Below are 18,271 nucleotides of genomic sequence, written 5' to 3'. Positions count from 1 at the left end.
AGCCTTTCTAAGGGCTTTACTTTTCTGGGGAAAAAAAACTCAAAAAAAAAACCCCAAACAAAAAAAACCAAAGGAAAAAGGCACATTTAACCAAGAAACTCAGTGTGACTTTCATTTATTGTCAGCAGTTTTTCAGGGCAGGGATGAGTTCTGGAACAATCTCCTACACCACTCTTAGCCTCCAGTGGCACATCAGCACCATCACACCATCACCCTGTCCTCTCTCCGGGAGCAGTGGCAGCACCACAGCTGGGCATATTGCTCAAGTGCAGGCTCACCCCTGCAGCTTTTGGCACAGACTGGGAAGGAGCATCCATGGCAAGAGCTCAGGCCTCATGGGATCTAACGGCTGTGCAGCAAGTGCCTGCTTTGTGGCAAAAGCAGCGCTGAGGTACTTTATCCATTGTACTGGGGAAGCAGCAACTCCTGGCACAGGATCCAACACACCATAAATCGCCTTGGTCTGCTTCAGAACTGTTACCAGTTTGTATCATCTTCCCAGTTCAACTCCTCTTCTTCACCCCAGCCTGTAGCTTCAGCCTAGAATCACATAAAATTATCAACATTAAGGCATGTGGAATGTACTTGTGTGCTTAGCACAGCCCCAGGAGTCAGGCAGGAGCCTATGTGGCTTGTGATGGCAGAGCATTCATCCGCAATGCCAAAAGCCCAAAATTTAAGTGTCAGTATTTGCAGCTTATGGTCTTAAAGAACTTTGAACTACAAGAGGAATCACCTTAAAGACAAAAGCAGACTTAGGGAGTCTTACTTTTCTTTTTACTGCTTGTATCAAACCCACTTTGCATTAAAAAAGAATAAAAATAAATTAGACTATTTCTTTCCCCCTAGGAAAGAGCTGTTTTCCTGCTGTATTCTAACACTGTAAGTTTGATCTCCCCCTCCCACTGACACAGTAGTGACTGCATTCCCCCCAAAATGGGGTTGGGGTCATGACAGTGCTTCTGTCACAGGACACCATGCCGTTTTCAAATGTCATAAACAACTTCAGTTTACAGCCCAGGCTCCTCTCCCTATACTCCCTGCTATTCATGGGGTAGCTCTCCTGAGGCTGAATGAGCAAAACAACTTGAAGTCAACACCTATTCACTAAGTGAGTTACGTGCTCAAGTGCGAATGCTGCCTCCCCTCCTAGGAAACAGCAATGGTCTTTGGCGTCTCTGTGATTGGGCTACAGGGATTTATCTACTTAGAAAAACCCCAGTTTTGTAACCCCCCCCCCGTATCTCTGAAATAGAGAAATGCTTCAGCTATTCTTTCATGAAAACAACACACCCAGAAAGCTTTACTCTGTAATCCGGAAGTTCTGGTTTCCTGGACCTTAATTTACAATGGTATTAGGTTTTCCTAGAAGAGCCAGGAAAAACACTTCAGTCCTGAGCATTCTCTGGACCTGAAAGCCCCTTCTGTTTGAGAATGGGACCATGTCTGTTCAGCAGCCAGGATCCAGCCTTGTTTTACCTGTCTGACAAACCAAGATTCCCCTTAACAAAGCACAGGATTGCTGCATCCAGGATACAGCAGCACAGAGTAAAAGCTGGAGCTAAAACTCCTTAGTACTTCTAGTAGTGTACAAGTTGAGTCCATTCCCTCACTGTTTCCTAACAGAGCTCTCTTTGCTGTATCAAGTGCCCACTGAATTACCTGGTGCCTGCTAAGATGCGTCACTCAGAGCTCAGCACCTTTTATTCACAGGTGAAAGATGCGTCTGTGCTGCTGCTCCCTCCTCAGGTACCCATGCTCTCTGACTGAGGGGCCAGCTGTGCTACAGTGCTGTGTGTGCTGCTGTGTGCTGTGGAGCCTCTCAGGGCTACAGTCACCTAAACCTCCCTACCTCGAGTCTCTCACCTCAATCACATCAGCTGCTGCAAATTTGGATGAAAACAGCACATTCTGGGAGGCACCTTCTCTGCTGGACACCCCACCCGAGTGAGTGGGAACAACTGCTTCTGTCCTTGCCTCAGGTAAAATCAAAAGAGCAGAAGAAGGTTTAATGTCTGGGATCATGTCAGCAAACCAGTCCAGCTCAGGGTCTTGCACTGGTTTCCTCTTCACTTTGATTGTGAATTCTTCTCCCAAGCCAGACTCTGACGAAGACTTCAACCTTTCCTGAAAGGTTTTTGGCAACACAGTTTCTCCCAGTTGTTCCTCGTGGTCCCACTTGTCATTGCTCCAGCTGTTCCCATGGCAAGACTTTGTGGGGGGACTCAGGCTTTTGAATTCTGTGCTCAGTTGATGGGTACTTGGCAGAGGCCTTGGCCTTTCAACTGCATCAGCGTGTGTCACAGTGAGGCAGTTTCCTGAGGACAATTTAGGACTGGGGCTCCTGGGCTCAAAGTCATCCCAAGGCTTCTCATCTACATCATGATCAGCAAAATAAGGTCCCGTGCTGCCCCGCAGCTCCTGGGGCTGAATTTGAATGTTCACAGTTTTCTCAGTGTCTGCCTCCTCTGGCTCACTCCAGTCTGGCCACTCCTCTGCTGGCTTTCCCGAGGTAGTCATAGAGCTCCTGCTGTTCCTCAATGTATTAATGCTTCCAGGAATTCCGTTCAGGGGGGGCTGAGCGCCTTGCTCACCTGTGGAAGACAAAAAGGTGTTACATACCTGTTTAAAGAGAGCAAGTGCAGGCAGAGATGGAGTTCTGTCTAAAACTTCTTGACATCACAGGGAACAACTGGCATGGAAACCAGCCAGTAATTGATTGGAAAGAAAGCTCCTCTTGGATTAGAAAGCAGGGACACCTTCCTGCTTGCAAAAGAGGGAATTTACCTCAGAGCCCTGGGGCAATACCTGTTGCGGTGACTCAGCCCACTGCGGGGCTGGGGCAGTGTGATGCCAATCAATCCCAGCCCATCCCCTGGATCGAGTTTCCCGAAGAGGCAGACTCAGAGGGTGGGCTGAGGGGTGGCTCAGAAGCCTAAGCTGCACCCCCCTGGGCGGTGCCCGGGTACAAGCCACCTCCCCCGGTCCGGGAAAATTCCCGGTTACTCGGTTGTTCACTGGTTCTCTTATAACTCCCGCCTCTCGGTTTACCCCAGTGGCTCTTGTTAAATTGCATCCTCCCCCTGGCTTGTAACTCATTGGTTGTTTTCCCCTTTTACCGCGGTTTTCAAATTGCCTATGAAACTGAGGACAAGCCTCGGGGAAGGATCCCATCGTATTCCATCCCTTCTGAGCTTGTTCGGGTTGTGAAACTTCTAACAATAAACCTGTTAGGAGGCAGACCAGAACAGCCTCTCTCTTCCTTTGTCTCCGAGCTAATGTGAGCCGATCCCATCGGCTCCTGCTGTGTTCCCTCAGCAAAGCAGCCAGCTACCTAGCTCAGCCGGCAGCACTTTTCCTGATGCCGAAGTCGCTTTAACGACGCACAGAAGAACACAGCTGGACTCTCTCTGACCTGGGGCACGCCAGAGCTCATGCTTCGAGCACAAGAACTGCGTTAAATACCAGCTGATTGCTGATAAGCAACAGGTGAGTGGGAAAAGGCCATGGAAGGAAACAGAATCAGCTTTGTCAGAATGAGCTGACATGTAAATCCAGAGTATCTGCTGAGCTGTGGGAGAGGTGAAAGCACAGCACAGAATCTGCTATAAGGAAACAACTTCAAGTCCAGGGACCCAGTCTGTGTATGTCAGCTTCCCAAATAGCTATTCCCTAGGATGTTAAGGATCACACTCCCCTTCCTTCACTGTTGCCTTCCTTGGTTCACTGAATCTTTCAGATCGGCACATGGGGGAAAATGCACATCTTTTCAAGCAACACTTCACTGGTAAACACTTGATTTCTGAAAGGAAGCACTAGGGTAGTTTTTACCTGTCTTTGAAGCCAGGGGATTGTCTTGTTGCATAGGAAGCTTCTTGACAGGTGCATTTGCAGAGCTGGGGAACAAGCTGGGACTGCTCTTCAGGGGCTGAGAGGTTTGGCTTCTCTGATTGCTCATGCCATGACTGGGGGAATCTGCCAGGATAAAGGAAAAGAAAGGACACAAGTCCACGAGGTGTGTTGTCAGTCTGAGCTGAACTGCCTGCAGCACTGGAATGTTCTTATTTGAACAATGCTGAGGCTTGGCACAGCAATCCAACAGCTGCACCTCCTGATCCATACATAACACAATGCTCCTTTGTTCCTGCTGCCTGCAGCTCCTGCCAGTACAAAGTTATGGCAACTGTACATGGTGAGTTTTTGCTGAGATGTTCTTTCAAGAAATACAAAATGAATAAATTGATTATGATCAGAGCAGATGCTTTAAAAATGCTGTTTGCCACCTGGCTGGATCCAAAATCCCAATTGCATCACAAAATCCCCTGGTACCTGCCTTATACAGAAGTACTGCACTTGCTCACAACAATTCCAAGCATAAGCAAACTCATGACACTACACCAACCCCCTCCCATACCTGGGCATGGGCACAGCAGCTTCCTGGAATGGGAGTCTGCTCTGAAGGCTGACTGACAGCTACCCTTATATCCCAGCCTGAGGTGAGGTGGGTGGTGGGCAGTCAAGGCCGTGTGTTGGAGCTGCCTAAGGCAGGTGTATTTCCCTGGCCCAACCAGCTTGGCAAGCACCTGGTTGCAGTTCATTTTTGGGAGCTGCAGGGTGTGATCAGCACTGGTTATGGTCTGCCAGCACCAGCCTCAGCTGTGTGGGACCCAGTTGCTACGACTTCAAAATTAGCACAGTTTGGGCCAATGCTGCATCTGCTTCCACAGGGCTCATCTGTATTCCCAGCCAGCTGTGCCTGTTTAGTCTAGGGATCATCAGTGCCCTCAGACACATGGCCCACTGGAAAGGACTGCACAGAACACACAGAACCCACCCCCTCCCCCAGCACCCTTCATAAAGGGCACATCCTTTGAGGGGCTTGAGCAAACAGCTTGTTAAACCTCGTGCTCAGCCTCTTGTGTTGCTTTTTGCAGGTCATCACTCACTGTTGAGGACAAAGGTGGGGTTTTTGTTGTTCATCAATAGTTAAATCAGGCCTAATTTTAAGTGTATTCTGAAAAATAAACCTGGTTTCAGTCTGCAATCCAAAGTGGTTTACTTACTACAGTCTACTAAAATAAATAATGTAAAGAAACTAATGCAATGAGACATCCACTGATTTTAATGAAGTGTGGTAGCTGCTGGTACACACATAAACAGGAAGCAAACACTTAAACTGATCTCTGTCATGTATTTCATTTGGTATCTGTTTGTCTAATGTTGCACAAATGCTGACTTTTCCCTTGTTACAAATATTCTTAGTTTCAATATCCAGACAAGCTTTCCCTTAGTACACTTGGTTCCAAGTTATCTAGCAGGTACAGGGGCTACTGTCTTCATTTGCATTAGCTGAAAAGCCTCCAGAGAGCTGATAAAATAGGGAAGTTTGTATTCCTTTTCCAATCTATGAATAGAAATTGGGGGAAGAAGGTGAGATTTACTATTTTTAAAAACAGGAAGGACAGAGGAAATATTAAATAATTGCCTATATAAGTCCTTTAGAAAGGTAATATAGTTTTTCCACCAAACACACACACTCTATCTCCTTTACTTATAGGGATTCTTAAAGGAAGAAGAGGTTTCACTTTTTCCCCATATATTTCCTATATTTAAAATACTTTTATATAGCTCTTCTTCTGATATAAATTCTGTATCTGCAAATAGCACCTAACTTAAAATCCAAGTTTGGCTGCAAATTAGCTTTTTTTTCCATTAACCTGTCACCGGCAACAGATTAAGAAATCCAAGAAATTCTGCCTACACTTCTTGGACAGAGCATGCAAGCATCCCAAGAATATTCTGACTGTATCTTTTACCTTCTGGGGAGAGATCAGCAGTTTTCATGAAACTTGGTGCAGAGCTTTTGAAAATCTTTGATCTTTCTCCACCTACAACCACTTCAGGCCCAAGCAGGGAGACGAGGACGGCCAAGCTGTGCAGCGTTATTGCCACAATGGAGTCACTGGTGTCCCGCAGGCCCAGCAACACCTGCACCAACAACACACTGATGTTACCACAACAGAAAACTCTGCCTTTGCACTGCTTTCCTCTTTAAGTGTTAGCTTTGCAGCCCATTTCACTTCTAATCCCCTACAGCTCTCAGTAGAGACTGGATGGGATTCCATAAAGTCAGCCTTCTACATTGTGCTACAAGCTAAAGAGGGTGGATTCTGTTGGCTGGATGGGTCTAGTGGAAGGTGTCCCTGCCCATGGCAGGGGGTTAGATTAGATGGTCCCTTAAAGTCCCTTCAAACCCAAACCGTTCTGTGATTCTGTGAAATCCCGTATTCCAGGATACACCACCCATTGGTCTGCTGTCCTTAACCTGTGGCAATATGACGTTCTTCAGCTCCTCCCGAGAGAACAGCTCTGCGTAGGCATGGATGTGAGACAGCAGCACCATCCGCACATGCTCCTCATGCACCTCAAACAGCTTCAGCAGCACTGGGATCACGTGGGCCTGGAACAGGGCTGGCGACAGCAGGCAGCTGGTCTGGCTCTCCCCACTTTGCTCTAGGGAACAGAGGTGAGAATGGGAAAAGGCTGCTTCAGCCATGAGAGACAGCTCACCCAGAAGCTACTGAGTGATGACACCAGGATCATTCCTAATTCTCCTCCCAGCATCAGCAGAGCAGTGCCAAGTACTGCAAAGGAGGAAGCACAGATAACTGTCCTTCCCAGTTCTGTATGTTACAGTATTTGTTCTGCTTAGAGAAACACCACCATTCCCTTGATTCAATGAAACAACTGCTCTGAATTCATTCCAAACTTGTCAGTAATAATTGTGATGAGGAAGTATTTAAAGGTCACCTTTCTTTGGGCCCAGCAGATGAGGAAGAAAACTCTTGACAGCTACAGGTTCTGCAAACACGAGCTGATTGAGTAGGAGAGGTACCAGCCGTGATGCTATCAGCTCCTCTGACAAGCCAGCCACCCTGTCCAGCAGAAATCTGCATTCCAGGAGACAGCAGTTAGTATCAAGGCAGCCTTCCATGCATTTATGCCTGTTTCCCTCAATATCATTTCCCCTTTTTGTGTCTGACTCATCCAGAGACAGTGCTCCACTGCAGCCTCTCCCTCTGTCTGCACTCTGACCTACACAGAGAAGCCTCTGCTCCTGCCTGAGGCAAAGAGGAGGAGGCACAAACCAGGAGCCAGAGCCACATCCTGTAAAACCCCACACCTGGATCATGGGCTGTCACAAGCACATCCAGCTGGCACAGGAAGCTGCTGGGGCATCAAACTGCCTCAAAGCTGGCATCTCCCATGAAGAGCTATAGTCAAAACTGCAGCAGAGTTTTCCTCTCACTGCATACCCTGGTGCATTGCAAGAATTTTCCTGTTGCTTTGGAAAAGGCTGTTCTACCTGCCGCACAAAGGAAGTTTCCCTTGCACAGAGGGAATCCCATTTTGAAACCACTTCCATCTAATTTGGCCAACAGAGTACTGACTGAGTTTATCAGAGTTCAATTTTGTGCAACTGCTCTTGTCTGTCAGATTTTCATTTTTAAAATATCAATTAACAGTTACTGCTTTTTCTCTAGGCTTGGAGGAGCCCAGGAGAATGGTGCACATGCTGTGAAGGCCCCTCTGCCTGATAAAAGGGCAACACTCCCCTGTCTTTAAGTGAAGTGTTCATTCCCTCCCTCAGTAAACACTGCTGATACAGAGATAGTGAGAACCACTCTGAATGTTCCTGCTAAGGATCCCCGTTCTCCTCTTACTTCCTCCACTTGAACCTCAAATTAATGAAAAATAACTGATGGTGACCACAGAAGTATAAAACAGGCAGGAAAACAGGTCTGTGAGAACACCAAGGCTCTTTTATATGGAAAAAGAAAAAAACTCTGCTTCTCCCCTTTTCAGGCCTATATAATGCCATGATTACACAGAAGATTCCCTGACAGAAAAATTACTGGGGTCCACAACAGTGAGATTTACTGCAAGATGTTCCACTACTGCAGCCAAGACATCCATTACAGGCAACAGCTTTACTCTTGGCACTGCATGATTAATTCACCCAACAAGTCTTACTGCAAACTCTCTCATTGGCAGCTGCATCACTCTGGAGGCTGGGGAGCATCAGGATGATGCAGAGCCCAGCAGGGACTGCTCCTCCCAAACACCAAACCATTCACAAGGAAGTGGGAAACAAGGAGATGGAGAGTTTCCTCTTTGATAGGATCGTTACTTCGGCTGGAGCACCCAAGGTATTACAGAGTAAATAATGTGCCAAAGCCATCAAAATCTGCCACCTCAGGAAGTACCTCTGGCCATGAGCCTTCCCAGGTCCCCCCACAATCCATTTGGAAGAAGTATGTCTGAAATAAGAAGCTTCCACATTACAGTTCCTTCACTTACTTGAAAAATTCAGTTTTCTCCTCCTCAGACTTTAGTGTTAAGGTCTTCAGAAAATTCACAACTTCCAGAAAATCATTCCTAAGCACAAAAACAAAAGCTGTCAAGTGTAATCCTTACTGATGCTTAAACCACCCACAGTGAAGAGACTGCAAACCCCCACCATTCCTTCAGCAGAGAGAATGAGACAGAGGGACCCAAGTCAAATGCTGGTGGATCAAGAATGCCAGCAAGGAGGTGACACCTGAAAGCTGCTGCTCAGCACCTCATTGGGAAGGCTGGTAACACTTCCTTAATTTAAGGAGCCTCTTTGTCAAAGATCCCTGCAAAGGGTAGGGATTAAATCTGCATTCCCATCTCACCTTCACAAAACTAATGCTTTGCAAGACAGAAATAAGCAGTATCAAGACCAAGAGAGGCCTGATATTCCTGTCCTTACCTGAAGAACTCATGAGACAATAAGCTGGACAGTGGTGGACGACACTTTGGGTCTGGATTCAGCAGTGCACAGTGCAAGGTTTGCTGAAAGCTGGAGAGAATATCTGCTGAAACTGAAATCCAAAGCACCTACAGTTAGATTTCTCTCTCCACACTGAACAAGATATGTTCAGGAGTCCTCCACCCTCCCCAAAATTTATTTTTAGCTCTAATGGATAGCAAAAGTGCAAAAGGAAGGGAAAAATAGCATTTCCATTTCTCTTCCTAAGCTGCTTGGTTACTGAGCCTTCAAGGAATGCTACTGTCCTCCCAAGAATCTTCCTGCTGCCTTTGCTGCAAGTTGCAGCCCCAGCTCAGCTGTGGCACTCAAGACCCACATGCCACATCCATAACCCGTGGTGAGGCAGGACCAAAGCAGTTTTGGGAGTGCTCGTGTCACACAGGCTGGTGACCTCCAGCCACATCTGACCACGTCCAAATGCAGGAAAAGGGGAACACAGGAGAAGCCAAGGTTTGCAAACAAAGACCAACACTAGCCACTGAACCCACAACAATCCTGCCAGCTGCAACAAAAGGTGAAATGTTCAACCACTGTGCCGGTTTGGCCAAATTTAGAAATATATCCTCTGAGAGAAGGCAGGTCACCACCCCTCCCCCACCAGGTTCGGGAAAAAATAAATTTTCCTCAAAGGAAAGTGAAAGAGATAAAAGCTATTTATTTAACAAACACATGGGAAAAGGAAAATAATGCTAAATAATAAATCTCTTGCTGTGGAGAAAAACCTGGGAAAGTGTTAGAGTCCTCCCTTTGGTCTCCTCGGAGCTGGGGCTTGGCCCAGGGCCAGGCCCTCTGTGCCTGGTGGAAAATCCTCCCGATGTGCTCTGATATTGAAGCAGTCCAGTAGAAAAGGGAGAAAATCCGAAATTCCAGGGAAGGGAAAAAAGTTCAACTCTCAGTCTCTCTCCAGAGAAAAAGAAACTGAACAACTGGCCAGAAACTGACCCGGGAGCAGCAAGCCAGTGCTTCCTTGCTCCCCTGCCGCAGCTGGGCAAAAGTTGCTATCTCTGTGTGACCTTGAACAAGCTGCAAACTGCTTTGAAAAAGTTTTGCTCAGTTTTTCCTTCCCCCTCTCAGGCTCAGTTTAGAGGCACAGAAAGGCACAAAAATTAATTTCTGTGCATAGGGCAGCGATATGGGATACACATCATAAAGTCACCCCAAGACAACCACACAAGGAATGAACCACAGGGCCTGTCACAGGCAAAATGTCATTCTTACCCTGATCATTGAGAACTGTCAGGAGATTCTCAACTGTTGTCCCAAATGCATAGGCATCCCTCGCGTGCCCGTAGCTGCTGGGCAGGATTTTGAAGTCTGCAGACTGAAAATAAAACATAAAAAAAACCCAGAAAAGCAGGAGCTTATGAAATATTTGGTGTTTTCCATGAGTCTTTATTCCCGCCCCCCACCATATACACTCTCCAGTTCTTTTTATAGCATCAAAGCTCCACTGTGTACCCTACAAGTAGAGTATTATGCAAAAAAACCTCCACTGGGGAATTTATAACCCAAAGGAGCAACTCTATGATGATGGAACAACTCCCTGATGAATGCAAGCAGTCAACAGCTTTCACCATTTCTATGGAAACAGGTGATACAAGCAACCCTGAGGATTCTCAATACATAGGAAGGTACTAACAGGTAGGAAAAAGGCTGTGGTGAGAGTTACACAACCATGGGACCACAGTGATCTGGGCAATCTCAGCAACTACCCTGTGATTTTTGCAAAATTTTGGTGATTTAGAAGCAACACAGTGTTTGAAAAGTAATATTACCTGTGCCCAACACCATTCCCAAACCAGGGATGGGACAGAGGAGGGACAAAAGGAACAGAGGAAACCTCAGATATTATCCAAGAGCCACTTCCATGCCATTTAGGCATGAGGAAATATAACGTGAATAAAAAAGTATTTCCTGACCATCACGTTTTTCTTTGCTGCCAGCAGGAAGCTCCTTGAGCACATGCTGTCACTCACCATCTCCTCGCAGGGGATGCACGACTGGTCTCGCACTGACTTCATGTGACAGAGGAACTGGAAGGACAAGAGGGGCCATGAGCTGCCTCGACCTCCCCTCAGTGCCAAGCAGCAGAGCAGGCTGTCCCCATGAGCCAGGGCTGGGGGGGTGGCAGCAGCTTTGCCCCTGCCCCTTCCACTGGCACCCAGGGCAGGCTGAGCCTGCCACTGCAATGATTCTGCAGAGCAGGCAGCAGAAATCAGACCAGGAATTCTTTTTTCTGCTACCAAACAGTGAAGATGCCACAAGCTAAGGAGGCATTTAAATTATTTTTCTTAATGACTTATTTCAACCTGAATCCTGCTTTTTTAAAAAATTTTGTATCAGTCCAGAAGGGCAAAGATTTCTCACTCTCCAGCCAGCAGTGTCCCTTAGAAAAGCAGCTGCGTTTGGGCTAATGGAGAATTAATTTGTGTAGACATCATAGTTTATAGTTATGGTGTCCTTAGAGCAAAGATTCAGGACAGACCTGGAAGTAAGCCAACACATTTAATAGCAAATCCAGCTAAGTGGAAGGACTTGGGCCTTCACATCCATAGATGGCCTGGTTCCACAAGCCAGGAATCCTCCCCTGGGCATCCAGGGTGCACTTGGCTTGGCTCTTACCTCTGGGGTGGCTTCACTGAAGTTACAGACTGTTTCCATTCCTCCCAGCTTCCAGTGCCCATCCTCACTCACAAACAGGGATGATAAACAGACATTGTTATGTGTCAGGTTTCCCTAAAACACAAAAACCCAAAAAAGGGTAACTGACTTGGGGGATATATGAAGATGTAAAATCTTAATCAGCACTAATTAGGTGCTGCAGGGGGCTGAGGGAAAGATGCCAAAAAGCACACAGTTCCTCTGGGATTTTGTAGGTGACCAGCAGGTGCCAGGCAGGAGGGCCAGGGTTTTAGAGCAGACAAAGCCCTAACTGTCATAGCCCTTGCAATGCAACTGTAAATCCAGGGGAGTTCTCCAACTGTGAACACAAAACCCCAGAGCTACAGTCTGAGCTAGGATTTACCTGCAGTGCTGGGCAAACACACAGTGCCCAGACAGGGCAGCGGTGACACCAATCTCTGGCATGGGGCAACAGCTGTAAACAAATGCCAAGGCCAAGCAATCCCATTTCCCTAAAGCAAGAAATACTGCAAGCAGATCCATGAAGTGAGAACTGCTTGCTGCCTTGTTTCCACAACACTTTCAATTACCCTTCCTCCTCCAAAGCAGCCAATTTTAGCAGTTTCAGACTACAAGAACGGTGGGGCACATGTCTGTCTTTTTGGGAGGAATAAGGAATGAGTCACCCAGACAAATTCAGGTACAATGCTCTCCTGTCATTTCATTTCATCCGTCTCCCACCAGAGCCTGATGATGCCGCCAGGGGTACCTACCCTGTCATGGAGGAAGATGAGTGCCAGCAACACATCGTAGATCCCTGCACAGATTTCTGCAGCAGAGAGCATCTCCAGGACCATCTCCAAGGGCCTCACCCTCTCCGTAACCAGGTGGATCCCATTTGCTTCCACAGTACAGGAGAGGAAGCGCAGAAGGCAAGGGTGGCGCAAGGTTTTCAGGTGCTTCCAGAAACAAAGACATCTGTTAGACCTCATCTAAGGTATCTCTTCTGGCTGCAGAGCTTAAGTCCTGTCCCCTTAGCCATGTTTTCTCATGGAATTCAGACAGCCCATCCCTGCTCCTCACCAAGCACCTGGAAAACTTCCTCACTCATGGCAGAACTTTTTATAATACATTGAAACAGAATCATAGAGTGGTCTGGGTTGGAAGGATCTTAAAGATCACCTCATTCCACCCCTCTGCCATGACAGGGACACCTTCCACTATCCCAGGTTGCTCCAAGCCCTGTCCAACCCTGGCCTTGACAGTTCCAGGGATGGGGCAGCCCCAGCTTCTCTGTGCATCCTGTGCCAGGGCCTCACCCCCCTCAGAGAAGACTTTCTTCCCAATATCCAATCTAAACCTACTCTCTCTCAGTTTGAAGCCATTTCCCTTTGTCCTGTCACTACATGCTCTTTCTCTCCATCTGTCTTGCAGGCTCCCTGCTGGCACTGGATGGAGAAAATCTTACACAGAATAAAATTCTTATTTATAATAAATATGGTATTTTGGTGGGATTCACCCAAAAAAGACCCCGACTTGCATCTGGAGGAAGAGGCAGCACCCTGCAAAGGCAGGCAGGCACTGCTATCTGAACATTGCTGCCCTCATCATGCAGCACACAGTGAACTCGGCAGCTGCCAACCCCCTTCTGCCCCGTGGCCAGGGTTGGCTTCCACCTTTTCTCCTGCCCTCACTCCCAAGGGTTTGACCCCTGTTAACTGATTCCCACCCTTCCAATAAAAGGAGGGACACTTGTGGCAAGTGTGTCCCAGGCACACTGCAGTACCTTGGCAGCTTTATTGACCTTATCCTCGTTCTCCCGCTTGTACACGAACACGGAGGCGAGTTTGCCATCCTGGAGCACGGCTGGGTAAATGGTGTGGCCGGTGGGCAGTGTGAACGGCGGCTCTTCCAGGGTGTAGCTCTTCAAAGCACTGTTCTCTGAGCCCATCCCTCGCACAGGTCCCCTCCTCACCACAAACAGGCTTTGGGTGAAGGAGGACTTCCTTTGGACAGATTCAGTTCTGGCGGGTGCTGGCCAGTTCACCTTCAGAGCATTTTCTGCAAAGCATGAAACAGCCATGAAGAACCTTCTCCTGCCGGTATCCTCTCCTTGAGTTTAAGGACAAGAATAAAATCCCCAAAGTTTAACTTTGTAAAGGAAACCCAATGTCCACAAAAGGGCTTGGATCAACATGTGAGCAGCTCTCAGCTCTGGCGCTTGGACTGCACTGGCACCTGTGTCAGCATCACCACCGGCTCTGACACAGTGCAGCATCCACAGCCAATCCCTGACGCGGCTACCAAGATGAGATCCACCAAGAGCAGGAACCACCAACACCCTCAGCCACATAGACACCCACTCCAGGGGTTTAATTGACATTAAGTTAGGAAGTGTGACTGCCACTCCACAAGGAGCCTTTGGCCTTCTTAAAAACACCATTCCTCAATTCTCCAAGCCAGAGAAGATTTCAGTGAAGGAAGAAGGATTACAGTGGATTTCAGGAGGTTACCTATAGCCAGGTACCCTCCTCCAGCAGCATGTTTTCCCCCTTGATTACCTTCTCTCCATGTGACAAATATTCCGTCTGCCTGCCAACCCTTCTTTCCTCCCACAGCCTGTCAGGAGGAGGCTGACAGAGATTTTTGTGCCTTTCCCTCACACACAAAACCAGTAAAACAAACACACTGATTGCAGAGGCTCTTTTGGAAAACACTGACCCAGCATATGCTCTGTCATCAGGCTTGTGATCACAGGCCATGGGCAAGACCTGAACCTGTCTGCACATGGAAGTCAGCAAACCTTAATCAGGAATATGAAGGAGAGCAAACCCTCAGTTTTCAGGAAAAGTGGGGGAAAATTGCCCACCCCCAAGCATTCTTTTTTGCAACTCAAGAATTGCTTTATTGTGGTTGTTTCCAGCCATGACCTGAGGTTTCAGGAAGGCAACAACACAGGAGTCTCCCAGCTCCCCAGCAGAGCTGTTCCACCAAAGCTGCTGCTCTGGCCCCTCACCTGTGTCTCCAGTTAGGTCTCCCAGGAGCCCTGAGGTCAGAAGTGCTCGGGAGAGAGAGAGAGCTGGTCTGATATGGTTTCCTAGCTCCTTTAACCCCCCAGAGGGTACCAAGTGAGGGCACAACAACCCCTGCAGTCCAAAATGGGGGGGGGGGGGGGAGGGGGGGAAGAGGGGCTTTTAACTGAGCTTCTGTGTCCTGATCCACCTAAAATCTAAACTGAATTAACTACAGAACTTGCAGGTGGGAGGTCTGGGCTTTTTCTCATACTCTCACCTCTGGTGTCAGGCACGGATCTGCACCTTTTCAGCACTGATTCCTTTAATGGGACCTCTAGGAAATAAAGGGAAAGTTATGGAAGTCTAAACTGCAACTTCCCAGCACAACACAGAGGGGCTGACAGCCCTCTCCAGCTTCCCTGTAGGCCCTTCAGATGCTGGAAGGCTGCTCTGAGGTCTCCCTGCAACCTTCTCCAGGCAGAACAACCCCAACCCCATCAGCCATAGGGAAGGTGTTCCAGTCCCCTTATCAACTTCACGGCCTCCTCTGGACTTGTTCCATGTCCTTCTCATGCCGAATATTGTAACAGTCATTCTCATGCCTGTGCTCCACCTGAGTTCTGCTGTACAACAGCCAGCTGCAAACACACCTCTCCTCTCCAGGGATGTCCTCTCAGGAAGTGCCCGGCAGCTCTCAGTATCAAACACTGAGCACCTCCAAACAGACAAGGGACAAGAGCAGCCTGTGGAACCCCGAGCTTTTCAGCTTTTTTTATGGCTATTGAAACTCCAGCTGGCAAAAGCATCTGCAAAGGTCTATGCCCAGGTGTGGCTACAACCCTTCGATGAACTCTCCAGAGCTAAAATAAACCATTACTCACGCAACTATGAGTTAAGAGCATTAATCCTTTTGTATCTTATTTTCAACAAATTGTAAACATGAACGTCAGATGTAACACACAGCACACCTTGGGACGGAGAGGAGCCCAGCAGGGAAAGCCAGAGGGATTGGTAAGGACAATGTGGATTTGCTACCAGAACGAGGTGGAATTTCAAATTAGCTTCCTTGTGGAGTGAATGACAGCTGCATATTCACCTGAATATTCACCTGAAACACACGCCGAGCCCTGGCATTCCACAGCTCAGAGAGAGGCAGTTCCCCCTTTCCAGGCGCCCTGCCCGCCACCTCCCATGCCAGCAGAGCCTCCTGGAAGTGCTCTCAGAGGTGCTGGGGGCTTTGCTCCCAAAGGCAGAGGTTTCCCAACGCGACACCTTCAAATGCCCAGCCGGCACCCTGCAGAAGCAGTCCCTCGCAGGCAGGTGGGAGATCAGCAGGCTCCGCGGGAAGGAAGCCCGGTTCAATCGCGCTCCCCCAACACCGGTCCAACCCTGGGCACCGGGGAGAGCACAGTTTTAACACACACAGGCTCCCCAGGAACACCGGGTAACGCCGGCTGCGGGAAGAGCACAGCCAGAGCCGCCACTGCGGGAGCTGCTCTTTGCCCAGGAGCTGCAGCCCCGCGCACACGCTGCCCGCGGGTCACACCCGGCCCGGGGGCAGCAGCGGTACCGCGTTCCCAGCGCGGCTGGCAGGGCCAGGGCCGCCCGTGCTCGCCCCGTCCACCGCCCCCCGCCCGTCAGACCCCAAGGCGGCCCCCGACAACACCTCCGGCCCTCCGCTCCGCCTGTCCCAGTCCCCCGCCCACCTGTCCCCGCCGGGCCGGGGGTGCCGGTGCCACTGAACCCCGCCGGCCGCTCCGTCTGTCTGTCTGTCTGTCTGTCCGTCCTTCCGCCCCCCCTCCCGGCCCGGCAGCGCCGCCCGCCTCGCGCGCCCCCTGCCGCCCGGCGGCCGCAGCGCCCTCACCCGCGCGGGGGCGCGGCCCGCGAAGCGGCGGCCGCCATTTTGGATGAGGGCGAGTCTGCCTCCAGGCACCCTTAGAAACAGGGAATCATGGAATCGTCAGGGTGGGAAGAGACCTTTAAGATCATCCAGTCCAACCATGCCACTGAAACCACTAAACCATATCACCCAGCGCCAGATCCAGACGCCTCTTGAGCACCTCCGGGGATGGTGACTCCAACACCTCCCTGGGCAACCCTGGCATTTCAATGCCTGACCACCCTGATGGTGAATTTTTTTTTTCTAATATCTAATCTGAATCTCCCCTGTCTCCGCTGGGCCATTGCCTCTCGTCCTCCCACTGCAGGCCCGGCAGAAGAGACCGACCCCACCTGGTTACAGCCTGCTGTCAGGTGGTTGCAGATAGCGATGAGGTCCCCCCCTAAGCCTCCTCCAGGCTGAACACCCCCAGCTACCTCAGCCACTCCTCACCAGACGTTTTCTAGACCCTTCACGAGCGTTGTTGTCCTTTGCTGAATACGCTCTTGCCCCTCAATGTCCTTTTTAAAGGACATTTTCACGTGTCCTAGCCCTCCCCTGCTCAGGTCCGCCTGCACCCCGAGTGCCCCGGGCCGCGTCCGGGGCTGGTTCCCCGCCGAAGGGAGTCCGGTGCCAGCTCCCCGCCAGCCCGGGAGCGGGGCAGCAGGGTGCGAGCGAGGCAGGTGGTCCGACAATCCTGCGTGAGGGGATCCATTTAATGCCATTAAAACTAATTGCTCTCCGTGCTGCGGCGTAAAGTGACTCCGGGGAGAGATTTCACGTGAGTGTTTTGGACGGCGGAGCGAAGGTTGAAAGCAATGACTCCAGAGCGGTGGGAGGTCTGGGCTTTTCACACGCTATTTTCATATCGCCGGTGTTATTCCAGTTTCCTGCAGCGCCAGGACGTGAGGATGTGGTTTGCTCAGTCACTCTGAACAGCAGCACAGCCTAGCCCCATGGCCTCGTCTAGACGCAGATTTAATGGCCAGGGCAGAGTGTTTAACACAGGTGGTCTGAGCTGTGCAAGCGCCTTGGCTCTCTTTAGTAACTCAATTCCACGAGTTTAACCTGCACTGTTTTGTGCTGTCAAATCCAGCATGAACTGTGTAGAGTGTGCTCTTTTGCAATATGCTTTCCCCCCTCCATTTCTAGTGAAGCTTTCCAGTGCTTGGACAGCACAGATGATCCCAGACACAGGTCTGCTGGACAGTGGCTCATCAGCCAGAGTCCCGTCAGCACAGCTAAACCACAGCTCCCTGGACAGCAAAAGGGATTCCCTCAGATCCACACCCAAACTCCAATCAGTTGAGCCTCACCATCTGTTCAGGGGAGCAAGGAGAGAGGATTTCTCCTATGACTGTGCATGAGGAGGGCTGTAAGGTGGCACATCAGGGTTAACAGGGGGACGCAGTGCTAGGAGGAATCTGCTCGTCTGGCAGGATATGCTGGTAGATGGATGATCTGGGGCATCTTTAAAAAAGCAGAAATATTATGTGAGGAGCAGGGTGCAGGAAAGTAAAATGGGTCATAGGTAATATGACATGTAGTATGTCACACATCACAGGGTAATATAATGCACACAGGAACAGAATCTAAATAAAGTTCAGGTACACCACCTCTATCTGTCAACGGCAGGAAAGATCCAGAGTCTTTGGCTCAAATGTGACAGACACAAAAAAAGATCCTGGCCCCAAAGTGCAAACTAAGGGGAACTGTGAACATTACTCATGTTTATTCAAGGAGCCAAGCATGGGTTTGTATGTCCTCCGTGTGTGTGTTTGTGGCAGGGCAAAGGCAGAAGGTCAGAAGACATGAGCAACTGGAGGTAAAGATAAAAACTTCCTAATAAGCAACAACTGATTTCTACTCAGAGCACTTGGCTCCACCTTCAGGCTATGG

General features: G+C 49.3%; 1 protein-coding gene across 6 annotated transcripts; it reads right to left on the bottom strand.

The window, feature by feature from the left end:
• Positions 1–99: 99 nt before the first annotated feature.
• SCYL3 (SCY1 like pseudokinase 3) lies at positions 100–16,298 on the bottom strand. Of its 6 annotated transcripts, none has more exons than XM_019291721.2 (15): positions 16,200–16,298; positions 15,590–15,882; positions 13,266–13,540; positions 12,253–12,438; positions 11,480–11,593; positions 10,777–10,890; positions 10,076–10,178; positions 8,798–8,909; positions 8,362–8,439; positions 6,811–6,950; positions 6,326–6,513; positions 5,817–5,988; positions 3,832–3,975; positions 1,867–2,594; positions 100–540 (listed from the first exon to the last, which is right to left on the bottom strand). In XM_019291721.2, exons 3-15 carry the CDS (start codon positions 13,428–13,430, stop codon positions 478–480), a joined length of 2,307 nt encoding a protein of 768 aa, XP_019147266.1. In that variant the 5' UTR covers positions 13,431–13,540; positions 15,590–15,882; positions 16,200–16,298; the 3' UTR covers positions 100–477. The 6 variants fall into 6 exon arrangements, with proteins under 6 accessions (XP_019147266.1, XP_019147265.1, XP_019147264.1 ...); XM_019291720.2 differs by having other exon boundaries at positions 15,602–15,882; XM_019291719.2 differs by lacking the exon at positions 15,590–15,882.
• Between the last annotated feature and the right edge of the window lie 1,973 nt (positions 16,299–18,271).

Source organism: Corvus cornix, chromosome 8 (genome assembly GCF_000738735.6).
Source record: "Corvus cornix cornix isolate S_Up_H32 chromosome 8, ASM73873v5, whole genome shotgun sequence".
NCBI lineage: Eukaryota > Metazoa > Chordata > Aves > Passeriformes > Corvidae > Corvus > Corvus cornix.
The sequence above is the reverse complement of the archived record's forward strand: the minus strand, read 5'-3'. Positions and strand labels throughout refer to the sequence as shown.